At 36.2% G+C, this 26664-nt stretch overlaps 1 protein-coding gene across 3 annotated transcripts; it reads right to left on the bottom strand.

Annotated features, from left to right (window-relative positions):
- Positions 1-2818: 2818 nt before the first annotated feature.
- LOC121868001 (kinesin-like protein KIF23) lies at positions 2819-26040 on the bottom strand. 3 transcript variants are annotated; one of them, XM_042368204.1, is made up of 17 exons: positions 25961-26040; positions 23030-23189; positions 22611-22820; positions 19095-19294; positions 18291-18458; positions 18055-18154; positions 17694-17792; positions 16797-16935; positions 15783-15982; positions 14644-14802; positions 13891-14053; positions 13005-13213; positions 12319-12453; positions 9259-9459; positions 7558-7638; positions 5246-5404; positions 2819-3963 (listed from the first exon to the last, which is right to left on the bottom strand). In XM_042368204.1, exons 1-17 carry the CDS (start codon positions 25981-25983, stop codon positions 3745-3747), a joined length of 2625 nt encoding a protein of 874 aa, XP_042224138.1. In that variant the 5' UTR covers positions 25984-26040; the 3' UTR covers positions 2819-3744. The 3 variants fall into 3 exon arrangements, with proteins under 3 accessions (XP_042224138.1, XP_042224139.1, XP_042224140.1); XM_042368205.1 differs by having other exon boundaries at positions 23030-23186; positions 25961-26019; XM_042368206.1 differs by lacking the exon at positions 5246-5404.
- Positions 26041-26664: the final 624 nt, after the last annotated feature.

The raw sequence follows: 26664 nt of genomic DNA, 5'->3' as shown, positions 1-26664 counted from the left end.
CTTCCCTCCACAAGAGACTAGAGAGGAATTGATTCCAGTGTAATAAAAAAAAATTGATATGAAACACAAGTGGCTCAAGCGTTGTGGATATAGTTCCAGTTTGTTTAAAGGAATTTGACTTGAACAGGCTAAGAATAAACCCATTAATGTTCTTTCATTTATGAACATATTTCTGAAAAACTACTTTCACCGAGACCACGGCACAACTACTCACCTCGTCAGCCTGCCTGGCCTGCTTTCAGTATGGTGTCACTAGCTAGCGTGTTAAGTTATGCTAGGTTAAGGTTAGGTTAGGTTAAAATTATAAATAACTAATTTTTAACACATTTGCCCAAACTACAACATTGTCCACTGTAAAACAGGGTGACAAAGGCTTTATGAATGATTTGGCATATTGGTCAGATAATTTTTCAGTCATCAATACAGTATATGGTTGTTTCTTGTATAGTTATGGTGTTTACACATTTACTGGTCATCAACACAGAGAACTCACCGAAAACTTGTCAGATTTATGGAACATACATAGGGTATATCATATATTTATTTAATTGGAAGAACAGCACATACAGTAGTAATATTTTGAAATGGCTATTGAGTTAGGTCAGACATTGAAATAGGTCAAGGGCTATTGACCTTGGTCACCAGAAATAGCCTACAGTTGTATACAGCAGGGTTGTTTTGTTTTAATTGATGACATACCTAACCTAACTGAACCAAACCCTGCTGTATACAACTATAGGCCATTTTACTAAGTGACCAGGTTCAATAACCCTTGACCTACTTTACCATCCGACATGACACAATAGCCACTTCCCAATATTTTTCCATTTGTAATAGTTCAAAATTACCTTGGAAATAGGAAAAGTATTATTTCCCTTGTGTTAGTAGCTTATAGTCAAACATAGACAAAGAAGAAAGTATAGGAAAATGAATTGGCAAGTTCAGACATATATTGTTAAATATCTGAAAAATAAAAATAAAAATAAATATGTACAATATATCAATTCTCATTTTACTTGCTCAAACTCAGCAGTTTGTGATGTCATGAAAATTGGTTGGAACTCAAATTCCACTAGAATATTGTATGCAGTATTACAACTATCCCTAATCTGCTGCTGCCGATGATGAGGTGAAAAAAGCCTTGAACAAACTGACAAAAAGTTCCCACAGGACAAAAGACGAGAATGCACAAAATATGATGTTAATAATGTATGACTGCAAACAACAAAAATCAATCAAATTATTTAATAATTATGAAAATTCCAAAAGTTATCACTGCCTCCCATTTTAATATTCGATACTCTTAAAGTAAAGTTATTAAACTTTCATAATATACAGGCAATACCACCAGGTCATAATTCAGCCCTAACAAACTATGTAGCTTATCACATTTTTGACAATAAAAAACAAAATTCTAATGTTATCATGCAAATAAATGTGAATAAAATTAGGCTCTCAGATTTTTAATAGTGATATTTATTAGAAACATATTATACACATTTCATAAACAAAATCATTATGACATAAAATTAAGGAAACCTCTATTGCCATGTTAAAAATCTACATGTTTTGAGTGTGATACCATCTGGCACCACCTTTCATTTGCCTGCTAGTATGTGTGCTATGAGAAATCGAGACCTAGATATTTAAGGTGAATTTACAATTTATGTATTATAAAAAAATTAATTTGATTATGAAAACAAAAGGTTTAATGATACTGTGCTTTACACTACCATACAACCTGGGGACTTTACACAGGGCCTCCAGAGCATAGTGGGGGACCAGGGGCAGATTCGTGGGGTGGAGCCCCAGTGGTCCTCAAACCTCCATCATAATGGGTACATCATCAATTATAACAGTACAGACAGTCCCTGGCTTACGACAAGGATATCTTCATGGACCCTGATCGCAAGTCAGAACATTGTTTATGCTAATGTTAATTGGATTTTAATTAAAAAATTTGATGAATATATTGGGAACCCATTTGTAAGTGCAGGTGAAGGTATATTGGGCAGTCATAACTCAGGGACTACCAGTACAGTCCTATATTTAGTTCCATACTTTTAAATACTGTATTGATGTTTATAACATATATACTGTCAATATTAATAGTCATCAAAAAATTTATTGAGTATCATTCAAGCACACTTTAGCATCAATTTAAGGTACTATTAAACATCAAGGAATGCACAATAACTATCCACATGGATAATGAATATGAATTACATGGTGCCAACAAAGTTTTTTCATAAATGATGAAAATAAATTAAATAATTTGAAAACAATTATCACTTGAATATATTACATGTTAACACCCTTCAGTACTGTATATGAAAGTTACTTATTTCAAACTAAGATTATAAATAAAAATATACACACCAATGAATATGTTGTGATACATCTTAAATTTGTTGTTTTTGTGTCTTTATTCTATATACCTGTACAGTATATCTATCGATCTATCTATCATTATTTGGTATATTGGTCCTGAGGGTGGGGGCCCAGAGCAAATGCCCTGACGACATCTCCACAAAAAAATTCATAAATTTGTTTTAATTTTTTCCTGACTTGAGTAGAAACCCAAAAATTTCCTTGTCAATGTTAAATTTCCTGACTTTTAAGAAAACAGTTGTTACTGATTGCGAGAACCTTAACCATAGCATTATGTCTCACTAACCTTGCCTCAACACATACACACCAACTCACATCCTGTGAAGTGAAAATCACTTTCTAGGACATATACTGGGAATTCTGTAATTTCTATATGTAACAATGTGTTCTTCTGAAACCTTCGTTTTAAATTCTGTTAACACTAGTCTAGGAAGGAGATGGTCTATAAAAAAACATAAAATTAGAATTACTGACAGTGTGAATCAAGAAACACAAAAGATCAAATACATTCCTTTAACACACTTGGCATAAACATTGGAAGACTGCAAGATTCCAGAGATGTTAAGGAATCATTTCTGGGGTTCTGAGGAAGCACAATACTTGTTTTGGGTGCCAATGTGTTTAAAGAAAATATTTATTGTGTCTATGAGCTAAAAATAATCAGTACTATGGGCTGGAGATATACAAAGTTTTTATACATGACAAGAGTCAGTTCAGAGGTTCAAGCTGGCATGACACTAATTTATGGGTCCATATACATGCTATACATAGGCTCTACATCATAGTATCATGACACCTCTGAACCCATGAAATGATTCCTTAAACATCTTGAATATTAGCTTTAGTGTTCAAGTAACAAGAAATAATTACTTGAGCCAAAGTCAAGTAGATGTAATCCAATAAATTTAATCATCATGATTAATCCTTTAAAAATTCTAAATGTGTTATTACAAAATATAAAATATAAGAATTACATCAGTTTGAAGCTTTTAAAAATTATATATACTGTCAATACTATCTACATTAGAGTTTATACTGTAGGGTTTATATACATGAGAATTTCTTCTACACATTAGTTTAAAGATTAAAGCAATGTGTCTAAAATTAAATTTCACTATTTACTATATACGTATTGTTATAATGCAGTAAGTACCACTGCTTTACCTCAGCCTTAAGCTCTGCATGATTGCCAAAAATACAATAATAGACTCAGGACAACTGAAACCAAAATAAAATACTGAAGACAGCACATATGAAGGATACAAAGAAAACAATTTTCCTTGAACTTATTGTAATGCCCTTATATATTTTTCACTCCATGCAGACTTATACGACTACCACAAACAATAAATTCTAAAACCTTGATCGCTTATTTAGAACAAATGGTCGAGGTGTGGTATGACCTTCGATACTTGCAGCACAGCGATCCTGCACAGTTAAAGCATCAACTTTAGGTGTGCCATCTGATGATCGCTTGCGTGAGGGAACAGCTAGTGGGTCACGCTGTTTGAGGATTTCCACATCTTGAAACACTACTTGTGATCCACCGCCTGCTGTAGGTAACACATCACCCTAAAGGAAATAAATAATATATAATCGATGAACATCTATTGAATAAAAAGTCATTATAAAAACATGAAAATTAAAGAAACAGAGTATTCAACCATAAAACATAACAAGTCATGAAATGTTACAAATTTACCCTGAAAAAGAATACTGGAAAGCACTGCAGGTATTTGTCCATCTATGCAAACAAAGGCATAGCAAATGGATGAGGAAAGGGGGAAAAAATATATGTGTGTGTGTGTGTGTGTGTGTGTGTGTGTGTGTGTGTGTGTGTGTGTGTGTGTGTGTGTGTGTGTGTGTGTGTGTAGGGTAAAAGGAATAATAGGAGGAAGATACCCAAACTGTACAGAGATGAAAGGACAAAGCACATAATTTGAGTTGCAAATTGAAAGCAGGTATCACAGTCAGTTATACAGACAACTGACTCAAACACTTAAAACTGTATAACTTTGAAAGATCCCTTACTGTAAGTTGCTGTATACACATATTAACAAAAAAGCAATTTCAGTCAAACAGCTGTCTAAGCACTGCTTAGGGTATGAAGTGCATCAGCTGCTTGTACAAATTGTGCAGTCACAACAACATATTCCCCTAGCTTTTCCAAACTGCAAAGTGCATAGCTCAGCTGCCAGGTCCTAATTTCAATCAACCTCAATTAGAAATTGATGTATTGATTTACTGAATGATAGAATGGGTAAAATATCTGGTGTCACGGCCTGTGGCCATTTGATGCCAAAAATGAAATTCGTAATTTAAAATTACAGTAAGATATAAATAAAAAAAATCCAATTAAGTGTAAATATCAAAATTAAAATATAAAATCATGCATTTATTTAAAATCACAAGCAGTTTAGTACCTCTTAATGCAATTATAAACTTAAAAAGTCCACCATCAGGTACTAAATTTCTCTTACTGAACACCTCTGAAATGGAGGAGCCATCCTCCTGCTGACAATCGGCCAGAAAACGACTCCTCAAATCCCAATGACTGGGGCACTCTATCAGCAAGTGTCTTACAAAAATTATGAAAATTAATTGAAAATAACACACAAAAATTTAATAAATAAATTATAATTTTTTACCAAGACATTTGTCTTTTCCAAGGTAGCACTGTATAGTACAGTATATGTGACTAACAGTTCACATACCCAATACACGGAAATGTTTACCAATGAAGTACTGCAGCAATTCTCATATAGTAAGGAGTGCAGAAAAAAGTCATCATGCACTTAAAGAATAATAATTTAGCTGATGAGTGGCATGCACATTTTGGTGTTCATTCCACTACCTTATATAATTTTGTTTCAAGTTCCCCTTCAGAATCCTGATGTTGGCTGGTCAAGCAATAATTTGTTACATGACCATCTGTTAGATCACCGCTACGTAGACGAGTAACTGATCTGCATCTCTGTAATGCTGGCTGGAGTACCGTTCCACTTGGTACCTCCTGTTGCCACAATAATTACAATAAGAAAGACAATAATAGTTTATATCTTCTTCAAAATGCAGCTGTAAAAAAAAATTATACCACTATATTTAATCCTCATATCAACAACTACAGTATGTGTACTGTGTAATATGTCAACCTACATACTAGATGGGTGTTCCTTGAACACATGTGTCACCTGTCACCACATATTCAAATATGCAAAAATCAAACTGGAGATTTTATAAATCAAACCTGTTTACATCTGATGCTCTATTTACTTAAAAATGCATATGTTTGTTGACAAATATTCACAATCATACCCTTCAGCCAAGTGGCTGGAGCAATGCATTCCATCAAAACTGTATCAGTCAATTCAGTCATCATCATTGTCACACCATCATGGTCTTCCTTATGTCAATCCCTTTTGTCACCCACTCTTTTTCAATGCTTACTTATGGTCCTTGTACTGGCCCTGCAGGCAGGTTCTAGGCTGCCCCTGTTCCAGTTGAACTCCTCATCCAGCAGATCATATCTCACACACTGCTCACCAACAAAGATCCTTGTTTCTACCTACTACGTATTTGCCTGGCTATTTTGAAAACCTCTCCTCTTGCATCTGTACTATTTAGCCTATCAGTGAATACATCCTGTTCATGCTTCTTAGCCTTGTAAACCTTTCTTCTGGCCCAATGCTTGGGCCTTATACTATACAATCTATTCTCCTTTATCATTCTGTCTTCTTCATCATTCCACCACCATATTACTGCATGCCAGGCTGGGCCCTTCATCCAGCCACAGTCAGCAAAACATCCTTTATTTTGGCCCAGCATCTCACTACACTACCCCTTTCATTATCACTGTATGTTTCCAACCTTCTCAATTCAGCATAAAACGCTTCTCTTACAATTTGTTCCTTTAACTTCCACACTCTCCTTCTCGGAACATATGCTTTCTTCCTTTCGCTGTGTCTTTTAAACAAAACAAAATGTCACACACAAGGCACTTTCTTCCCCTGCTATAACCTATACACCCTTAACAAGCTTTCTGTCTGATTTCCTAATGAGAAAGTAATCAATCTGTACTTTTGTTCCACCTGACTCACATAATCAGCCTATTCACACTCTTCTTAAACAAAGTGTTGCATACAACCTTGTTCATTGCATCCCCGAACTCATGTATTCTTTCCCCTTCCACATTTCTTGTGTCAGCCTTTTCCACCATGCACACCTTCATAACCCTTCATATGTACCTCAAACATGACCATTTAGGTCACCACCCAGCAGCTATGATCTCTTTCACCCAACTACAATACTACAGTACATACAATAATTTATCCTAGAACTTGTCCTTCATTTTTTCACTTAGTCCAACTTCTGGGGCATGTGCAGAAATTACTGCCATCAGATCCCTTCCTATTAGCAGCTACAAAATCATAATTCACCTCTAGCACAATATATTGTAGCTATCATTCTTATCAGTGATCATCCTTGTTTCCACCATGTTTCTTGCAAGCAGCAGACGTCAAGCTTTCTAAAGCTCATTGTCTCCACAATCTCACCTGCTCTTCCATACATCATGCCTATGTTCAAACTACCAGGTGTGAACCCAGTGAGGTTCTTTATTTTTTTTCACATGCTGTTTCTTGTACCTTTTGTTCATGTCGTGTATGATCATTAATAACAGTGCCCCCCATGTTCAAGGATGGCTGACCCAAGGGCTACCCAGGAGTGAATTTATTTAAGGGTGTACAGTAGAAGCTGTTGCCAACACATAAGTCACATCGTAAGTTGACGAAGTGAATAATCCAAGAAGGTCGCATTACTCACCAACTGCAATGGCTAGTTAACTAATACGTATCCCAAAACATGACCTACAAATCTATTAACATCCAGGTTCCCAATTACTGCTGGGTAGACAGAGGCATATGATGTAAAGAAATTTGCCATAGTTTCACCCTGCCCAGAGATGAAGCTTAAGACCACTCTCTTGTGTGGCGAGCATGCTGACCATTGCACCAAATATATCTAGCAGCACAGTTTAAGCAGTATTGTAACCCTTAACAATTTTTTAAATATATCTCCAACTGGTGGCTAACTATACAACATTATTATATAATGTCATTGGTGCTGATATAGAACAACAATAACTGAAAAAGACAGATTTAAACTTACATGTGTTGGCCGATGATCAAGCCAGACTTCTGCACCCTGGGATCTTGACCTCCTGTGTCTTAAGTTGACAACTGCAGGTCCCTGGAATAATCATCTTAGGTTTATCACACACATGTAAAAAAATATAACTCACTGAATATTGAAAATGTGCACGAAATGGTGAAGAAGAACACCACATTTACAGTGCTTCCAAACAGGGAGTTACAGCTTCTCAAATAATAAATATTTGAATATTTTTTTTCAATTTCCTTTATTTACTTCAAGTAAAATACAAAATACTCTACAAGCTTACATATGTGTTTATATGATGTGGAAAACTGCCACAAAATGGTGGTGGTGATAATGAAGAAGATAAATGCAGTATAAATCTTTTGACAAAATATTTTAAGTTGTTCCCAGGAATACCCCTTTTCCATACATACATACATACATACATACATACATACATATATATATATATATATATATATATATATATATATATATATATATATATATATATATATATATATATATATATATATATATATATATATATATATATATATATATATATATTTTTTTTTTTTTTTTTTTTTTCAGCACAGAATGGTCAAAATGAACACTGTTATGGTATTACCCCTCCATAAAACAATCCAAAGACTTTCTTCTCTTTTACCCATCACTTCACACAGCCCAGTACAGTATACCCATCAGTAGAACATCCAACCTATCAATCACTTGATACAGTACAGTACTACTGTATGTTCTCGATCATGAACACTCACCATCATTAGTTCTCAAGGAGATGAGTCAGGTGAAAGTGCCTCCACATTCATGAACCAGGTACACACGGTAAAAAAAAAGTATTTCTTCAGATGGGTCTGAAGAATTTCAAAAGGATCAATATGACTCTTGTTGTCTCGGTGGGGTTGCCAAAATCTTTCATCCTATCATATTGTTTCACACAACTTTTATACCAAGAGGAAAGAGCTTATATATTCCAGGTATATAAGAGAACTCATGCCAGTTGCTCCTTCCCACAAATATATTTCTCCCAAATCAGAGTGAGAAAAGATTAACTAAATTTCCCTCACTTTACCAACGTTCAGATACGAAAATTTGCTTACTCAAATTTCCCAATTTTACACCTCATTCTTCTGCAATGAAAGCTACCCTCACTTACACGAATTTTGATCCTAGCTGGGGCAACCATCTTGGAGAGATGCACAGAGATATATTCTTATTTACTGCCTACAATTGTATGTGGGAAGTGATTATTTTTTATCCGTCTGTATTTGTTCCATGGCTCTTTTAGACTTTCACTTCTAAAGAACAAGCAACAGTTTCCCTAAAATGGTTTATGAGATCATTCCCAGGCTGACACAATGTGGTACAGTGTGAAAATTCCTTAGTAAGCAGCTTTTATTACTGTGGCTTAACCCTTAAGCCCCGTGTTAGGGTGCTGATGGCAGTACCCACCCGCGGGGATAAATCGAGAAAAAAATCAAATTTTCCAAAAATAATTAAAAATAAATATATAAATAACAAATAATAATAATAATAATAAAAATGGCAGGAAAATAGGCAGACGTTCTGGAACATCAACCAGGGCGCGCTAGTCGGACGTTCTGGAACGTCACCAGGGGCCTAAGGGTTAAGGGTGTATGCTGGAAAATTTTATAAACAACTGTACCATACTATGTTAATGTGACTACTTACATACAGATCAGGTGTAGGGACAGCCTGGCTGGAATTAAGCTTTGGATCTGATGTGGAAGCTTTGATTGCACTTCTGGCAGTTGGGCGTATCTGGGAGAGGTCAGAGTCCGATGAAGAAGGAGGAAAACTGACTGGAGTATTTGAGGTCCCATCTAGGAGGATTTCTTGTAGAGCTCTTACTTGAGTGTGGTATATTTTGGACTGAAAGTATATACAGTATATTAGCTGGTAACTGAAAAAAATAGTGGCTGGAATACAAAACAGCAGAGGAAAAGGGAATACTGTACCAAGGGAATGAAAAAGGGTAATGAGGATGGTGTGATACATTAAGGAAGGAATGACTGAGGAACTTGGGTTAAGAGTAAAGTAGATATTTTGTAAGAAACAGAGAAGTGTTCCATAAAACTAAGATAAATAAGGGGAAAATAAAATCTGAAGAATAAGAGATACAGAGGAAAGAATATCAATGGTAACAGAAGAAATAATAAGTGGAAGGAATATTTTGAAGGTTTGTTTGCACCTCAAGGTGGAAAAAAAAAACAATCTTGTAACGGGATGGCGAGAGAAAACTGAAAGTACAACAGAAATTACAGTAAACTTCCTCTAACCCAGATTTAACTAATCTGGATTCCCTTGTAAACCGGATTGGGGTCCAGCATCAGACACATGTATCCCCAACCCATAAAAAACACAATTAAAATCTGGTTAGTATGGAGGAAAGTTTGCTTAAGTGGGGAAGGGGGGACTCAGTAGCTGCCTCTGAGGAGGAGGTGGAGGTGGTTGCTGAGGAGCACTAAAATGAAGTGCCTAAGAAATATACAGGCCCCCCCCCCCCAAATTCGCGGGGCTTAGGATCTCAAAATGGCAGCGAATCGTCAAATCCACGAACAACATTTGTGGACCGGGGGGGGGGGGGCATTTTTCTTGTGTACAAAGAAATGTATATTCCCTTTATGTGTTTGCCCTTAGGAAAATTATTTCTTTTACCTGTATTGTATATATGTATGTGCATAGACACACACACACACACACACACAAGACACGTACAAATAAATAAATAATGGGAAAATACTCTCACAAATAATCAGAAACAAATTTACTAAAAATGTGAGTCTACCCTCAATTATTTATTTATTTATGTGTTTTGTGTGTGTGTCTACACACACACAAAACACATATATAATATGTTTGTACACTATATATATTATATATAGTGTACAGTACTAAAGTGAAGTGTCTAAGAAATATATATAGTGTATAGTACAGTCAATAAAATTAACAGTGAAAACATTACCTCCACTCAATGTTTGGTGGCGTACACTGTGATTGTAGTACAATCACTTCCTACCTCAACTGCCTCTTCACCCAAAGACTCAACCACCTCATGATAAGTGAATAATTGATAAGTACAGTACAGTATTTTATTTTTAACATGTATTATGTGCTTCTATTTTTAATCAACAGGTATACAGTACTGTATTACAGTGCAGTAATAATGTATACCATATGAAACACTCTTCTACCTTGTATGATTCTCTTACCTTTCTCCCATTATATTAAGCCGAGGTCACGTGCAAAAATATTTACGGTGAGCAAAAAATTTATAAATTCTTTTATAGCATACATTCTATTTATGTTAAGAAGATGAATTTGATACCATAATGATCCTGAACAAATTCTCTACAAGACAGTTTCAATAAAGATCCTTAAACAAAATATTTCAATACGATACAGTACAGTACAGTATAATGGTGGGGATGTTTTAATGAAAAACATTAGAAATATTTATCCTGATTAGTTTATCTAAAGTTTGGTTAAATAAATATACAGTAATATCTCTGTTAGCAGGAATCCCTCAAACCCGGAACTCTCCGATTTTCCAAGGGGCACATTTACCGGAAATTTTCTAAAAAAAACTCCCAGTACGTACCCGGAAAATTCTGGGGATGGGGGATTTTTTTCCGGGTTTAAGAGATGAAAATCTGGCACATTTTCTGGAAATTCCGAGACAAATTTTCCGTTTCCTGGAAAATTCCGGGGATGAGGGATTTTTTTTCCTGTTTCGTTAGATGATGCAATGGGCAATTTCTGGAACTTCCGAGAACATTTTTCCGTTACCCGGAAAATTCCGGGGATGTGGGATTTTTTCCGGCTTTCAGAGAGTCGTCCGTTACCTGGAAATCTCTCATTCCCGGAAGTGCTCAGCACCAATTGTTCCGGCTAACGGAGATATCACTGTACGTATATACAAATCAAACAATCTACTGTAGATGAATGGGCCATGAATGGAGGTATTTTTAGGTGTGAGGTTTGAATAGAGAATTGTCACAGCTGAGACAGTATACAATGCGGCCAGGCGTATGAGAGCTCCCGGCAGCACCAGCTGCTCAATGACTCGCCGAATAGTTGCTGAGACCGTATGATAAACCTAGACAAATTTCTACCTTTTTTCACAAATGTTAAAACCCCAACAGCTTAAAACAAAAGCTCATAAGACCTATAAAACCCTATAAATTTACAGTAATGTTCGGTCTTCTTAGGTAGCTTGACTCAGAAATTATCCCACCCTCTGGAATCTTCCACCCTGTAATAGACAATACAGACCCCCACCCAATCTGGACAGGATTACCCCAATTAGTCTGGATTAGAGGGAAATTAATGTATTAAGAGAATAAATAAAATCACCAAAAAAGTTAAAATAAAAAAAAAGCTGAAGATAAGATACCCCGGCTTATTTTACTTGATGATAAAACTTGCTAACACTCACTACCTGAGAGGTTGGGTTGGGTTATGTCAGTGTTTAAGTGTTTAATCATCAGATGAAATAAGCTTCAAACTGCTTCATATACGTACACCCTACTGCTACCTTCCCACACCTTAAATTCCGTAATTTTTTAAGTAATTTGAAGCATTCTGCAATAACATTTTTCACACCAGAAGGCAACTAATATAAAAACACATTTTATATGTGGAGGAAAGAACAACACATCAAACCATCAGTGGTAGGTAATTCCACTATGTTACGCAGAAAGTGAAAAATTGCAAAATAATTGGACTTACCTTTTTCTGGGTAAATTTAGCATTCAGGCCATTTTTTATTTTTTCTTTCTCCTGTTCTAGTTTGGTCTTGTGCCATGCTTTCATCCGTTGCTTATCCAAGTGTCCTTGTGTTTTAGCCATGTCCAGCTCATCACGCTGAAGATCAGTATTAATGTGAGTTATGACAGACATCTTATTTGTCCACATAGGACATAATATAAGTGTCATCTCTTCAGAAAAATTACAAAGATGGGGGACACTTCATATGTACAAGACTACCTCAGTGTATATGTATACCATGCTATTGATCCTTCCAGGCATTCCACTCAGTACTCACACACAGTCCTTGACCTTTGTACATAACATAAGAAATAAAACTGAAGGAGGAATGGAGACTCATCACCAAGTTCAAAATGCTACTCATACTCAAATACTTTTGTTTCTCACTGCCTGTCTGGTAAAAATGTAAACATGACTTGGTTCTTTAAATATAGGAATGATGCTTCACACTTCCCCAGATACAAAAAAAAATAAAGTTTTGAATTTCAGTATGAAAATGGTATTTTTTTTTTTTTTACACTACTATCTTGGGACAGGGAGAAATAAGTCTACAGAATAATATAGAACAAATGCTTCAAAAATTTATATCAAAACCTTAGCATATGTCATGGCATGCTATCAGAAAAATTAGTTAAATGAACACTTACCACACCATTATAATCATCCACAAGATTATTGTAGTCTGAAAATTTCCTCTGTAAGCTTTCATTAGCAGATTCAGCATTCAGTAACATGGACTCTAGACTGCGGACTTTAGACATGGCATCACCGTAGAGGGAGCGCAGACTGGCGATCTCTTTTTTCATTATGATATTTTCTTTTTCCATGTCCATTATAGCTAAGTGTACTGCAGAAACTGTTGGGTCACAAAAGCATTAGCATATATCTATTCCTTTTTAGTATTCACCACTACTGCCTGCAAGCTTGCAACAGGCAAGCTCAGGCAATAGTTTTATACCTAAACACACATTTTTCTGTTAATCAGTCTGTACTTTCAATGCCATTAATCCTGCTTACCTTTACTTTTCTTCCCTGAATTCAAGTCCACTCTGCCATACACCTTCAACCTGTTTAACATATAGCTACATAAACTGCTCCTACCTTCAAAGGAAAAAAGTTGATCAACACACCACCAACCTGTTATAAAGTCACTTTACTCATCATCTCTTATATCCATCTATACAGTGCCACTCTCTCAACCACAGCTTTCAATATTTTCAAGAAGTTAATTTTTCGCTACTTTCTACACTTCTCCATATTTCCTGATCTTTGTACAGAGGTTCTATTTCTACCCGAAGTTACTCATTAGGCACCTCTTCCTACTACCATGAACACAACCAATCTGTTACCACGTCATCATAATGGTTCAGCTCTCATGCTGTTATATCATCTGGACCAGGAGCTTAATCTGATATACCCCCTGTATACCTTTTTGTCATAAAATGCCAAAAGCTATTGGTTGTAAATTACCTTGTCACCTCTAAAGGTTATGGGCTTATGACTCTTAAAAGTAAGCCATGGTGGTTTACTTACACTTATCCTTTAGGTCAATTTTGAGCTTCTCTCTGCTGTTGACCCTCTTCTGTAAGTAAGCCTTGAGCTTAGTAAACACCTCCTCCAAGGTTTCTGGTGTGTATGTGACAGCTGGCCAATCAGGAGCCAGAGTGTAGATGGGCGTCAAATCAACCTCCAGATTCTAGTCATGCAAAATAAAAATCAGTTTCTATGAATTTGTTGAAAATAAATGTATTGAGCATTCTTAAAATTCAACAATTCAGCAGTAATATGGTCAATAGTCTCCAAGTTTTAAAATAAAAAATTCTATGTTTGCTATAAACTTACTCCATCAAAGAAAAAAATAGGGTTGACAACCAGACAACCCCAGAGTTGCAACCCTGTCTTGCCACCTAAGAGGAAGCTTGGAAGTCCTACAGTTGGTGATAGGAAGGTGATCCAACTGCAAAACTTTCTTCAAATTTGCTACATGACTACTGAATGACCAATACAAGCATGGAAATACCCAAAAAAACAGTGATGATGTTGTTGATAATACCTTGCAGCCACAACTCAAGATACCAATAAAGGTAACTCATACATAAATTACAATTTAATTCTTTCCTGAAAATCTTTCATCCAACTCCACTGTTCACCTATTGTATTTCTTTTGTCAGGGCAAACACATACAAGTAAAGACTCAAGACAAATAAAATCTCAAAGAATACTTCTGACAATCATGAAGGTGCTAACAATTGTTTGTAAACAAACAAATCATTCACACACACAAACCTTAGTGTTTTCACCCTCAGCTTCAAGCCTCCTGCGCACTTCTTTGAACAACTGGTTGGCACGCCTCCTCCCTGGGGGCAGTCCCAGGTCGTGTCTCACTGGTTGTATCACTCGCTGGATCTGCACTTCAGATGCAAGCTGAGCAAACTTCATCACAGTCTGAAAGGTAAAATTAAATTACTGTTTAATTCCCATTTGTCTCCTAATACATTGTGTTATCGCACTCATTTTAAATTGTTTCTTGTGACCAACCAATGTTTCATTAAATAGAAGACAGATTTGAAGCACTCAAGCAACATGCATATGAATCATCATAATTTTTATAATAATTCTTTTTTTCCCTAGTGCATTTGTTCCATTCATAAGTAATATCTCCATTAGCCAGAATCCCTCTTGCCGGAACTCTCCAATAGCCGGAATTGAAATTTGCTCCGAGTTTTCCTGGAAAATGTCTCTCAATTCCAGGATTCGGATTGATTTTCAAAGGCTGAAAATCAAGTCACATTTCTGGAAAATCCCAAGAAAATTTCCGGAAACTCTCAAATTTTTTCTCCGGGTCTGGGAACAAATTCCAAGGATGAAATAATTCGCAATTTCAGGAAAATTCCAAGGAACCTTTCCCTATAACTGGAAAATTTCTGGGGATGGGGGATTTTTTCTTGTCTCGAAAGAGTCATCTCGTTGCCTGGAAATCTCTCATTCCCGGAAGTGCTCTGCACTAACTGTTCCAGCTAACGGGGATATCACCGTATATAGCTACATAAGAAATCTAGTTATTGGCGGTGCAGATAGACTGAATGAGCATTCCAAAATAAATTATTCACCTATCAACTTTCTTTCTTCCAATACCACATACAGTATACTGTATATGTGGAGTGGATCAAAGGAAACAAAACCTAAATGGTCCATAGAAAAATGAAAAAGTACAGAAAGTGTCAGGAACAATTAAAACAACTACAGTAGAACAATAATTATACCATTATATTTCCTCTTATCCTCAACAATATTGCATGTACAGTAGAGTATAGTGGTGATTATAATATTGTACACACTACACAAAAGGTTTAATATTAATCTTCATGCTACCTGGATATCTGTAATATTCTTACAAATATTATCATCAAGATTAAAATACTCACAAGAGTTTCATCATAGTCATCAGCCTTGGGGTTAACACACACTACCATATTCACTTTGCCTTCCCCATCAAAGTAGTTTTTGAAGTAGTGTGTAAGTTTGGAGTCTCTGTAAGGCACTTTCTTTAATCCTCCCATCATCTGATTCTCTCTTAGAGCTTCAATACAAGCCCTCAGGTTCATGAGAGAGTTATTGATGTTACCTGAAAATTTAATTTTCTAGGTAAAAGCAAGTAAAAATAACTATAAAACATTAAGCATAAACTTAACAGTTTTAGGGGCTAATCAACATAGCTTGACTCAAGAAAGGGAAAACACTTAAATTTTAGAAATGTCATTAAAATGCAATCTACAACATTCAACAAGATAATTCTGCAAAAAATATGCACATATTATTCTTGGTATACAGTAGTCTCATCCTTTGCCACTTGTTTGGAAGATAAAATGTTTAATAGCTACCAAAGATTTTTCAAAAGAAATTTCACTAGCCAAGTAGCATACTGGTGTATCTGAAAGTGCAACTATAACTCAAAGTATACAACCCAAGAGAAGTGCCAGGGTAAACTAACAAAGATTTAAAGAAAATGGGAAGCTGTTCTGCAGGGAAGTGGATAATAAAACCAAGAGAAAAATAGATATACAGTATACATTTTTTTGGGGGGGAGGGGGGAGGGCAACTGCTTCAAGCACAGTATTAGATAAGGGAGAGGTTAAGTCATCATGTCGAAGAAGTGGTGGAATGAAAAGTCAAACTGAAAGAGGAAAAAATATAATGGGTGAGATATCATCTATATCTGTAAGGCTTGGCCATGATTTCCTGATGGCAGCCTCTCATCAGGTTAGTATCTTTGGTCAATTCTCATCATTCTGGACCTACCCCTAGCTCTCCATTCCTCCACATAACCAAACCATCTTAGCTTACCTCTGTGTAAAACCTCACCTATACTCTCAATAAAAATATTGATCAATGATCCATCTTCTTTAAAACACTTGATGAACATAAGTCATTCATTTTACCTGCTTCTTTGATCCTGTCACCTACAGCCTTTGTACGAATATTGCGCTCTGAACCAGCCAAGTCGACTAATGAAAGCTGGGAGACTGTGATGGCATTTTTATCTGTGACAACATCTTCACCTTGTGCATCAAGTGGAGCCTGTGAAATATAAGTAATGGAAAAATATCAGCTCAGTACAATGAAATCTAGAAATATTTTTTAATGACCAAATATTTCTAATGGTACATAATTGGATCAAGAGGTGCACGAGTCTAAATGGCAGCTCTCCCGGCGGTGCAGTCTCTTGCAGCTTCTCTCATCAGGTTCCTAACTCCAAGGTCATTTCTTGCACCTTCTCTGCCATGTCATACCTGGCCTGACCCTGGCTCCCCCCTCCACATTTAGACTCGTGCACCTCTTGATCCAATTGGTCTCCTCCATTCTTTTCAAATGCCCAAACCACCTCAGCCTACCTCCATGCAACACCTCACCAATACTCTTAATATGCACCTACCCTCTTAGCTCTCAACAGAGTCTCCTATGTTTCAGTGTTACATTACTCATCCAACTTGCCATTCTAATTTCAGCTCGCTCAGGCCTGTATATGTCATCCTTTTAAAATACCCATATTTCACTGCCATACAACATCATACTCCTCACGCCAGTTGCATACATCTTTCTCTCATACATAGGGATGGTCATCTTAGCATAAATAAAGGCAGCAATCTCTAAACTTCTTCCAGCCACTTCTGACCCTTGCAACTGAGCTATCTTTAGCACCACCATCTCTAGCACTGCTCATGTTACACAGGTAACAGAACTACAACATTATAGCTTCAACCCATAAAACTGATCAGATCTTTTCTTTACAAATATACAAAATAAGCAAATTTTAAATCAGCCTCTCTGACACTTACCTGAACAACCCTGATCGTGAAAATGGAGTGTGACCGAGATGACTCACAGTTCAAGCGAGTGTAGGCAATCTTGCGCCTCTTCTGGCCCTTGTACAGAATCTGCCATAACAAGGTATAAAAAAATCTTAGTAAAATTAACTACTGTACATTCATTACAAAGTTATCATTCCTTTTATGGAAATAAGAGTAAAAATTCATGGTGACATCAATATTTATCTCTTGTGCAAACTTCTTTCATGCTGCAAAGTTTTATACATAGCATAAAAAATAAGTGTTTCCTTGTTAAGAACATCATCATTTCAATAATACCTTAACCTAGATACAACAGAGCTACACCTAAACAATGGTGAGTCAAACTGACCTCTAAAGCATCCTCAGGACTCTTGACCTCCATCTCCACACAGCCATGAACATACATGTTGTGTTGAGCATCTTCACGCAGGATTTTTGTTTGCAGTCCCCTGGAAACATTATTTACTGTAGTTATTCTATGCAAATTAACTGAAATATCTCAAATAAAGCAGCACAACTAAAAACATCAAGATTTTTTATACACTGTATAGACTAAATGAGTGAAGTGTTATGGACAAGTCTTACCTTGAAGGACCTATTTCTAGAACCTCTTCCAATAAGTCATAAATATAGTTGTTGTATATCTGAATGTAAGAAACAAATAAAGAGAACACATTGTCTTCATCGATGTTCTCAATACGTGATGTGTCAGGTATGCGCTGTGAGTTGTCTTGTGAGCCACTTGTCTCTCTTCTGAAATAATAAAATACACAAGTTATACTTAAAAATTGCAACTTATAAACTCTATCTTTGAATCCCTGGTACAGGAGGACACAGTTACTACTAACTTGACCATCAATGTTGTTGGTCAGGACCTTTCGGTGTAAAGTATCATGTAAAGCTATAAACAAGGGTTAGAGTGGTTAAAGTTGCACTATTTATTGAATAGATAATAACTAATAACTGAGGGCTTAGTTCAATAATGATCTATCTTCTTATATTAGCTGTGATGTCTTGATCCCATAAAAACTTCTCTCCTGAGGAATAATCACAACATTAAAGCTTCCAGGCCATCCAGTCACTACATGTGCCCACTCTACTCCCCTTCTCTCCTGAATGCATTGTTCCACTATCCCTCTAGTGTTAAAGTATGTTTCCCACTTTCCAACACATCTGTTATGTCTATACACTTTCCTTATTGCTCTATTCTCTGACAACTTTTTCATATGACCAAAAGAACTCCTCTTAACCAATACCATCACTCTCCATCCCCTCAGCAATTCCAAGCATCTCATGTACTTCATTATATCTTACCTCACACAAGGGTGGAAAGTGGCCACAAAAGTGTTGATGACCAGTAACTAGTGATAAACAGTAGTCTAGTCATACCTTGGTTTGTTGGTTCTCGTAATTCTGTTTGGAGTAGCATCCATTCTTCTTCGATCACTAAAAGCATCTGATTCAGATTGGCCATCAAATCCATTCATGCGATCTGGTTTGAAGGTGCATCTTCTTGCTTGGTAATCTTGGATACTGTTGAAAATTACGTCTAGGGTCCTCCTAACAATTCCACCATCTTGTGGTACTCCCTGAAAACAAAAAGTAAACCCATTACCTATTTTATTATTTTTAATGTCTATGTTTCTACATTATGAAACTATGTATTTCCCACTATCTTGATAGTCGATTCAGGCTTCTCTATCTTTGTATGATTCTAAGTACTCTTCAATGACAAATAGTATTTCTTATACCATATCTAATATAGCTTAAGATTAGTTCTTTATATTCCAACTGAAATTTATAATTCTGTTTTTAAGGCAATTTAATGCAGAATAGAGTGAATTACTAGAAGGCCAAGTGATGACGATATCGGCATGTCTGCTTTAAGCATTACTGTATATTCATTCTACAGTATGTTAAGTACTGTACAGTACTATACTTATCACAAAATTAACTGTGTTCAAAGGCAAGGAACAAGGTCCAAATAAGCCAGTACTGAAAATAAAATTACTTATAGTTTTGTCTTTTTAGAACACTAGCTGGGGTACCCAGCATAACCCAGATTTGTTTTAACAAAGTAAGGTTAACCAGCCTTTGCCAAAGTTAAATACACATGAAAAAAATTAACTATATCAAGCTTAAACCGTGTTAAAAATTGTGGCGGTGCATTTCAAAAGAGTGGCAGTTCAATTACTTGTAGAGGAAAAACTGTCTCAAACACTACCTCTAGTTGTCACACCATGTGCACTAATGTGGTCGTCTCATCCTGCTGATGCCGGGTCACACAACGGTTCACCTCATATGGTATTTACATAACTACTTTAATTCCAGATTTGATTTATATCTCAGATAAATATTTAAACAGTATAGTCTTGATTTACACGGATTTCCTTTACACGTTTGGTCATTTACGCGGCACCTGGCCAGACCGGCAATTATTAGTTATGAGGTTCATTCCATCATTTACGCGGGAAGCGGCGTGGGCAGGGTGCGCACAAGGTCGCCCAGTCAACAAAACATTACCGAGTTCTTCACCCACCACAGCCGGCCCAAGTCAGTGATAGTGAGGATATGGACTTTGAGGGGTTTGACAAAGAGGCCCTGCAAGCCTCTGTGGTGGATAGTGATACAGGTGATACAAGTGATACAGGTGAGGGCCAATAATCTGCCCTCTGCCTCGGAACCAACCCCCCATCCCCGTGTGCCCAGCCATCTCTTCTACTAACGTAAGTGTTAAAAAACCTAATATTATTGATATTTCTCTTAAATATTAATTGTGTGTGCATACCACTATAAAATTAAGATGTTATTTTTACTAGAAACATATGTATTGTGTCGGAAAAGGGTAGTCTGGCGGTCGGCCCAGTCTCTATTTCAATTAATCTCATATGTTCTGTTATTTCGTTTACGTGTTTCTCGTTTTACACGGACCTCCACGGGTTTAATTGACCGCGTAAACCGAGACTATACTGTACTACATTTTTCCAAAGCATAATTTTCATAAATATATTCATTTCAACACAATATTCATAACAAAATCACTTAGGTAGCCAAATGTTTGGATTGCCCGCAAGCCCAAAATCATAGATGGCGTCATATTTTGCACATGTAATTAGTTCCTCCTCAATTAGACACTGGGGTTGATCCCCATTTCCAATTTAGACATTTATTAACATTCCTGGGCTATTCATATTAGCTTACCAAATTTAAGCACGCTATCATAAAAACTGTGGCCAAGCACAAAATTAGTACCTAACCGCTTGTACTGTAGTTTAGTAACTTCTTAAGAAAACCCCAATGTTATACAAAAAATTAAACCGGTTCACAAGGCCAGAAAACCTACCTAACTACTGTAAGTTAGTACCTTATTACTGTAATTTAGCACCTAGCACATTAAAAAATTAATGAAATATAAATTTGGTACATTATACACCATGAGGGTCCATAGCCTTTATATAATGGAAAGAGGTTAAGAATAGAATACTGTATTTGTACTGCACAGTACAGTGATATCTCTGTTAGCCGGAACAATTGGTGCAGAGCACTACTGAGAATGAGAGATTTCCAGGTAACGAGACAACTCTCTCAAAGCTGGAAAAAAAACTCATCCCAGAATTTTCCAGGTAACGGAAAAATTTTCTCAGAAGTTCCAGAAATTGCCCATTACATCATCTGTCGAACCCAGGAAAATATCCCCCATCCCCGGAATTTTCCATGCACAGTCAGTTCTGCTATAACGCGATAGTTGTGTTCTTGTAAAATATCGTGTTATAGAAATTCGCGTAATAGAAATAACAGGGCTTATGGAGAAAATAGGGTTAGGTGCAGATTACTACTCGAAATCGAAAAACATTTAGTAGTTAGCCTAACACAAAGGTTAGCACAGTCTAAATAAATGTTACATTCATATCTAATAATGAAATCATACAGTAAATGTAACACTTACCTTGAAAAAATATGAATATAACTTGATGGGGGAGAAGGGTGATTTTGAGGCTGATAACATCGAGCTTCTCTTCAAGGGTTATAGCCTTTCTTTTACAATCATCACCGGGAATGCGATCACCAGAACGCTTCTTGGAGATATTCTTATTTACCATATTCACAGTTAATACCACAAAATTGGAGAAATAGTAAGCAAAAATCGCGTTACAGCAAACAAGCGTTCGCGTTATACAAATATCGTTCCTCTATTCATAAATCGCGTTAGAGCCAATTCGCGTTGTCAAAACACGCGTTATAGCAGAACTCACTGTACTGTACCGGACACATTTTCTCAGAGTTTCCAGAAAATGTGCCTCATTTTCATCTCTCAAAACCAGAAAAAAAGCTCCCCCATCCCCGGAATTTTTTGGAATTTGTCAGGTATCAGAAAAATTTTCTCAGAATTTTCCGGAAAAAGTGGCTCCCCCCAGAAAATCGTTCCCAAAGCTATTGGAGAGTTCTGGGTTTGAGGAATTCCAGCTAATGCAGATATTACTGTACAGTATTAGCAAATATTTGCAGTGAACATCCGTGTAATGAGAGAAAGCTGTACATTATTCTATTTTGCATTGTAACTGTACCCTCAGTAATTTGGATCGGCATAATTTGGATTTTGGCTTAATTCGTTTACAGGGTAGTTTTTTTTTTAATGAATTAAACGATTTGAACTCACAATAAATCTGAAATAACCAAGCATTTCCAAAAAGTCGATTATTATTATTGGACTATACTGTATTATGACATAGATTAAGAGGATTGAATTACAGTATAGGAATATAATAGGAATTATACTAAGATACAGACTGTAAAAAACTATATTTGGGTGCATAGCTGGGGAGAGGAGGTGTAGTGTCCCTCTCACATACACATTTACATTCCTCACTCAGTTGCATCTTAAAGGAGATGAATGATATGACTTACCTCCATGGAGTATGTCTTGCCAGAACCTGTGACCCCATATGCAAAAAGAAGACCATTTTTCCCATTCAGAACCTCTGACACCAGAGGTTTAGCAACGTGATCAAATAGTTCTTTTTGCGTTGTGTCAGGGCCAAACACATTCTGGAACTTGTATAACTGCTCTTTTGCATTTCCATTGCGAAAAGCAAATGATGTTACTGGTGGTGTTAGCTGTAAATAAAATAAAGACCTTGAAGTAATACACACAAATTTTGCTTTAACACAGTTAGGGATTTACTAGTTGTGACTCTAAGGCTTTGTGTGCACTATTATGAGATACCTACAAAAGGACTTTTGGTTAGATGTATAAATTTCAATGACTAGTTTATGTGCATTACATACAGTACTGTACTACGATAGTAATCTACTAACACACATACCTTTACGGTGCTTGAGTCTATTACACTGATACACTCCTCTTGGTCTGGGGTTTCAACTGGTCGGATGCGGCAGAACACTTCTACTGGATCCTTTTCCACATGCCTCTCTACAGTCTTCGGCTTGGGGGTCGGCCGAGGCTTCCGTTTTATGGGAGTCCTGCTGAAATAATAATCAATACAGTACCAAGTAAGTGTTACCCATAATAACATGACCATATATACTGTAGAGCTCAACACCATAACAACTGAGCCGCACATACTTTTCAAGTCGGGTAAATAATAAGGATGAAATGCGACAAACAATTTTGTGAGTTTCTTGATAAAGAGGTCCTCTGGTAACAAGAACTAGATAGTACAGGACACAAAGATGCTTACTTTTCTCAAATTATTATTAGTTACTGTGTAATGTCGGCTGCAATAATGTTATCATCACTTGCTCTGTTTTTGTGACTGTGAAGTGAGCAGTGTCAGTTTGAAAATGTTTGGGAAGAAGCTGGATCTTTTCAGTTTCATGTACTGCACTACAAAAATAGATTTTTTATAGTGTAGATTTTTATGCTGATTTTTGTTTTAGTGGAAAACCGAGCCACTCAGTCCGAGCAGATTCTTACTTCCACAAAAAACATAAAATTACTCCATGCCGCTTCAATAAAGTTGCTTTCGTTGGTACAGTTGCGGAAATGTGTTCCCCTGTGGTAAACTCTCCAAACAGCAATGTTTCAGTTGAAGTATCACTATTTATGAATTAATGGGTATTGGACGTGTAACGATGATGAGTGATTGGAGAAGTGTGCTATACTGTAAGAATAGGTCATATAGAATGGCCATTTGGAGACATAGTTTACCTGAGGGGGTGTAGGAACACATTTCTGTAACTGTACCAGATATCAAAGTACATACAGTAAGTTCTTTCTGTTTAATATGCAGGGAGTCCACCCCTCCAATTAGGAAGTTAGATAAGGATAAGTAGGTTTCTTCATTTTGGTTGGTTATGTCAGGTTCTATTAGGTTCTGTGCATTGTCGTTTCATTTTTATTACTTACTATCATGCAAAGAACATCTGTGGAAAAAATGAACGAAATCAAACAGAACGTTCTGATGTTAGCCGTCTGACCAGTATTACTGAATAACGTCCCTTAAAATGTTAGTTAGGGGGGCAGTGTATGAGAACACCACTACCACCAGAAGGAGTTGTTCGATTTTGTTAATTTCTTCCACAGATGTTCTTATCATTATACTGTATAAGTAGTTTAAAAGAAGCAACAATAACTAGAAGCTAATAGAACCTGACCTAACCAAAAAAACCTAACAGACCTTACTTAACTTCCTAGCCAGGGGGTGGACCCCCCTCCATATTCAACAGTAAGTACTTATTATGATATATTTGGTACCAATAAAGGCAACTTTATTGAAGTGTCACAGCGTAATTTTAATTTTTTTTTTGTGGACGTGAGTTTTCTTGGACCAAGCAGGTCGGTTTTAAACAAGCAGGGCAGACAAAAACATGCGCGGACTCAGCAGGTTTTTTAAGTACTTACGATAATTATTTAATTTCTTCTCACGAAAAGCATGTAGAGACATCATTTTGGTGTCATATGATCAGTTTTTCACTGTTTTATACCCCACAATTTCCCTCATCACTACTGGTGATTCATGATCGTATATAGAGAAAAAAATAATAATTAAAATGAAAAGTTGTTGCCTTTTTTTTAAATACTTACTATAATGATTAGATGTGTGAAAAAATATGAGAGAATCAAACAACTCCTTATGGTGGTAGCGGTGATCTCATAAATTATCATTAAGGGACACAGGCGTTATAAAATATTACCCATAAGTGTTAGTTGTACCATATTGGAAACACCGCTTCTAGTCCGATCAGCAGAGTTAAGCAACATTGAGTCTGGTAAGTACTTGTATGGGTGACTGCCTGGCCCTAAGAACACCAGATGCTGCTGGCATAAGGACTCTGCTGGAAACAAACCTCCCATGGCTTTGTCAGTTGTCCTTGGTAAAATTGTCTGAATATCATTTATCATTATTAAATCCTTTATGATTATACACATCACAAGAACCAGCTAAACCTAACCCAAACTAATAATCTTACTGTACATTGTTTAAGTTAAGTTAGTTCTAACTAAGTCATCATATGTGGTCATAAATTTTCCATGTCCCAGCCTCCAGGGCTTCAAGATCAAGTGTGATATGACTATTGTTCTACCATTAAAAACAACAATGAAAAAATACAACAGAATCAGTCTACAAAATCTTACATGTTTACCGGTACATGTTAGGAAAGCCAAATTGAATATATTGCACGAAAATTGATTTATCACAAAGTTCACTAACTACAACAAGATATTGAATAAGGTGTTCACAACTGTGAGTTAAAAGCTATGTTGTGAAGCAACTCCAAGACATGGTTGAAGGGACCTCGTAAAACTGTTACTAATTCAAGTCACATTACAGTAGTTAGGTGAGCACTAAGGCGTTACATACATCTTACAATGTCTCGGTGAATACCAATATAACACATCTAAAATAATCATAACACACTTTGTTAATGCACATATACGAACTCTAACAGGTGTGAACTTTTAAATTATCACCTGTAAGATTCATTAAACTGTACTTTATACCATTTAAAGCTCTGCACAAAAGCCTTCGAGATAATTATCAATAAACTTTTCCTCGTCTAATACCACTAAAAATTACTAACTCCTGCGGAAATAGTGTTAAAGACAAATACCACCGATAAATAGTGAGAGATTCCTTATCCTTAATGTTTACTCTTGACTACGGTGTTTGCCCAGTCAACACACACCACTATATCCCAATCTACTCCTTTAATATTCACTACATATTCACCAATATATAAAATAATCATTCTAGTTTACGATACAATGTTTAAATATAAAAAATAACACTTACTCAGGCTTCATAATTGATAACATTAGTAAATGGTACCAGTAGTTGTTTTCGAAAATGGAGGGACTGGACCACAAGGCGACAGTGCTTCCCTCTACCTACAGCAGGGAGGAGGGGCGGCGGGTTTGAATCAGAGTACTGTACCTTGGGAAGCATCATGTGGGCTTGGTGAGAATCATAGTTATATTTCAATGTCAGTAGTTTATTCCATATTACAGGAAACGGGGGTCCTAGTGTTGTCACTTGGTATCTATGTATAATGTTTCTGCAGGATATATACAGAAGTTATTATTATATTTATAGGATATCTGATGTAGTATATTTTATCCAAATCGATTGGACTTGGATAAATTCTATACATATTCTTGAATTTTTTTTACAGACGTTACTACAGCACTAGAAGGAAGAATGTTATTTAGGGTCTCAGTAGACGATACAGCTACGTGGTGATGGTGAGCGTAATGTATTTCTCTATTGTTGTGGTTTTATTAACAGTGATATTAACAGAAATCCTTTGATGAACACTAGCATTTTGGTGTCTTTAAGGTAAGTAATTACTGCCATTTGCATTACAGTATTTTCACCATAATACAGGCAAAATGTTATAATGTAATCAGCGCCTTTTACTATATGGTTATGATTAAGTGCAGTAGATAAATTCTTTGGATTATTGGAAAATATTTTGTTGTGACCTTTACAGCATTGCT

This window comes from Homarus americanus, unplaced genomic scaffold (genome assembly GCF_018991925.1).
Source record: "Homarus americanus isolate GMGI-L3 unplaced genomic scaffold, GMGI_Hamer_2.0 scaffold37032, whole genome shotgun sequence".
Lineage (NCBI taxonomy): Eukaryota > Metazoa > Arthropoda > Malacostraca > Decapoda > Nephropidae > Homarus > Homarus americanus.
The sequence above is the reverse complement of the archived record's forward strand: the minus strand, read 5'-3'. Positions and strand labels throughout refer to the sequence as shown.

Excerpts from the sequence above, each read along its gene's own strand:
- LOC121868001 (XM_042368204.1), bottom strand. The coding sequence starts at position 25,983 with ATGTTATCAATTATGAAGCCTGA. Across the intron at positions 17,793-18,054 it reads GTCCTGAGGATGCTTTAGAG|ATTCTGTACAAGGGCCAGAA; the intron begins GTCAGTTTGACT and ends TTGTTATGGCAG. Across the intron at positions 12,454-13,004 it reads TGGATGATTATAATGGTGTG|CGTGATGAGCTGGACATGGC; the intron begins GTAAGTGTTCAT and ends ACTGATCTTCAG.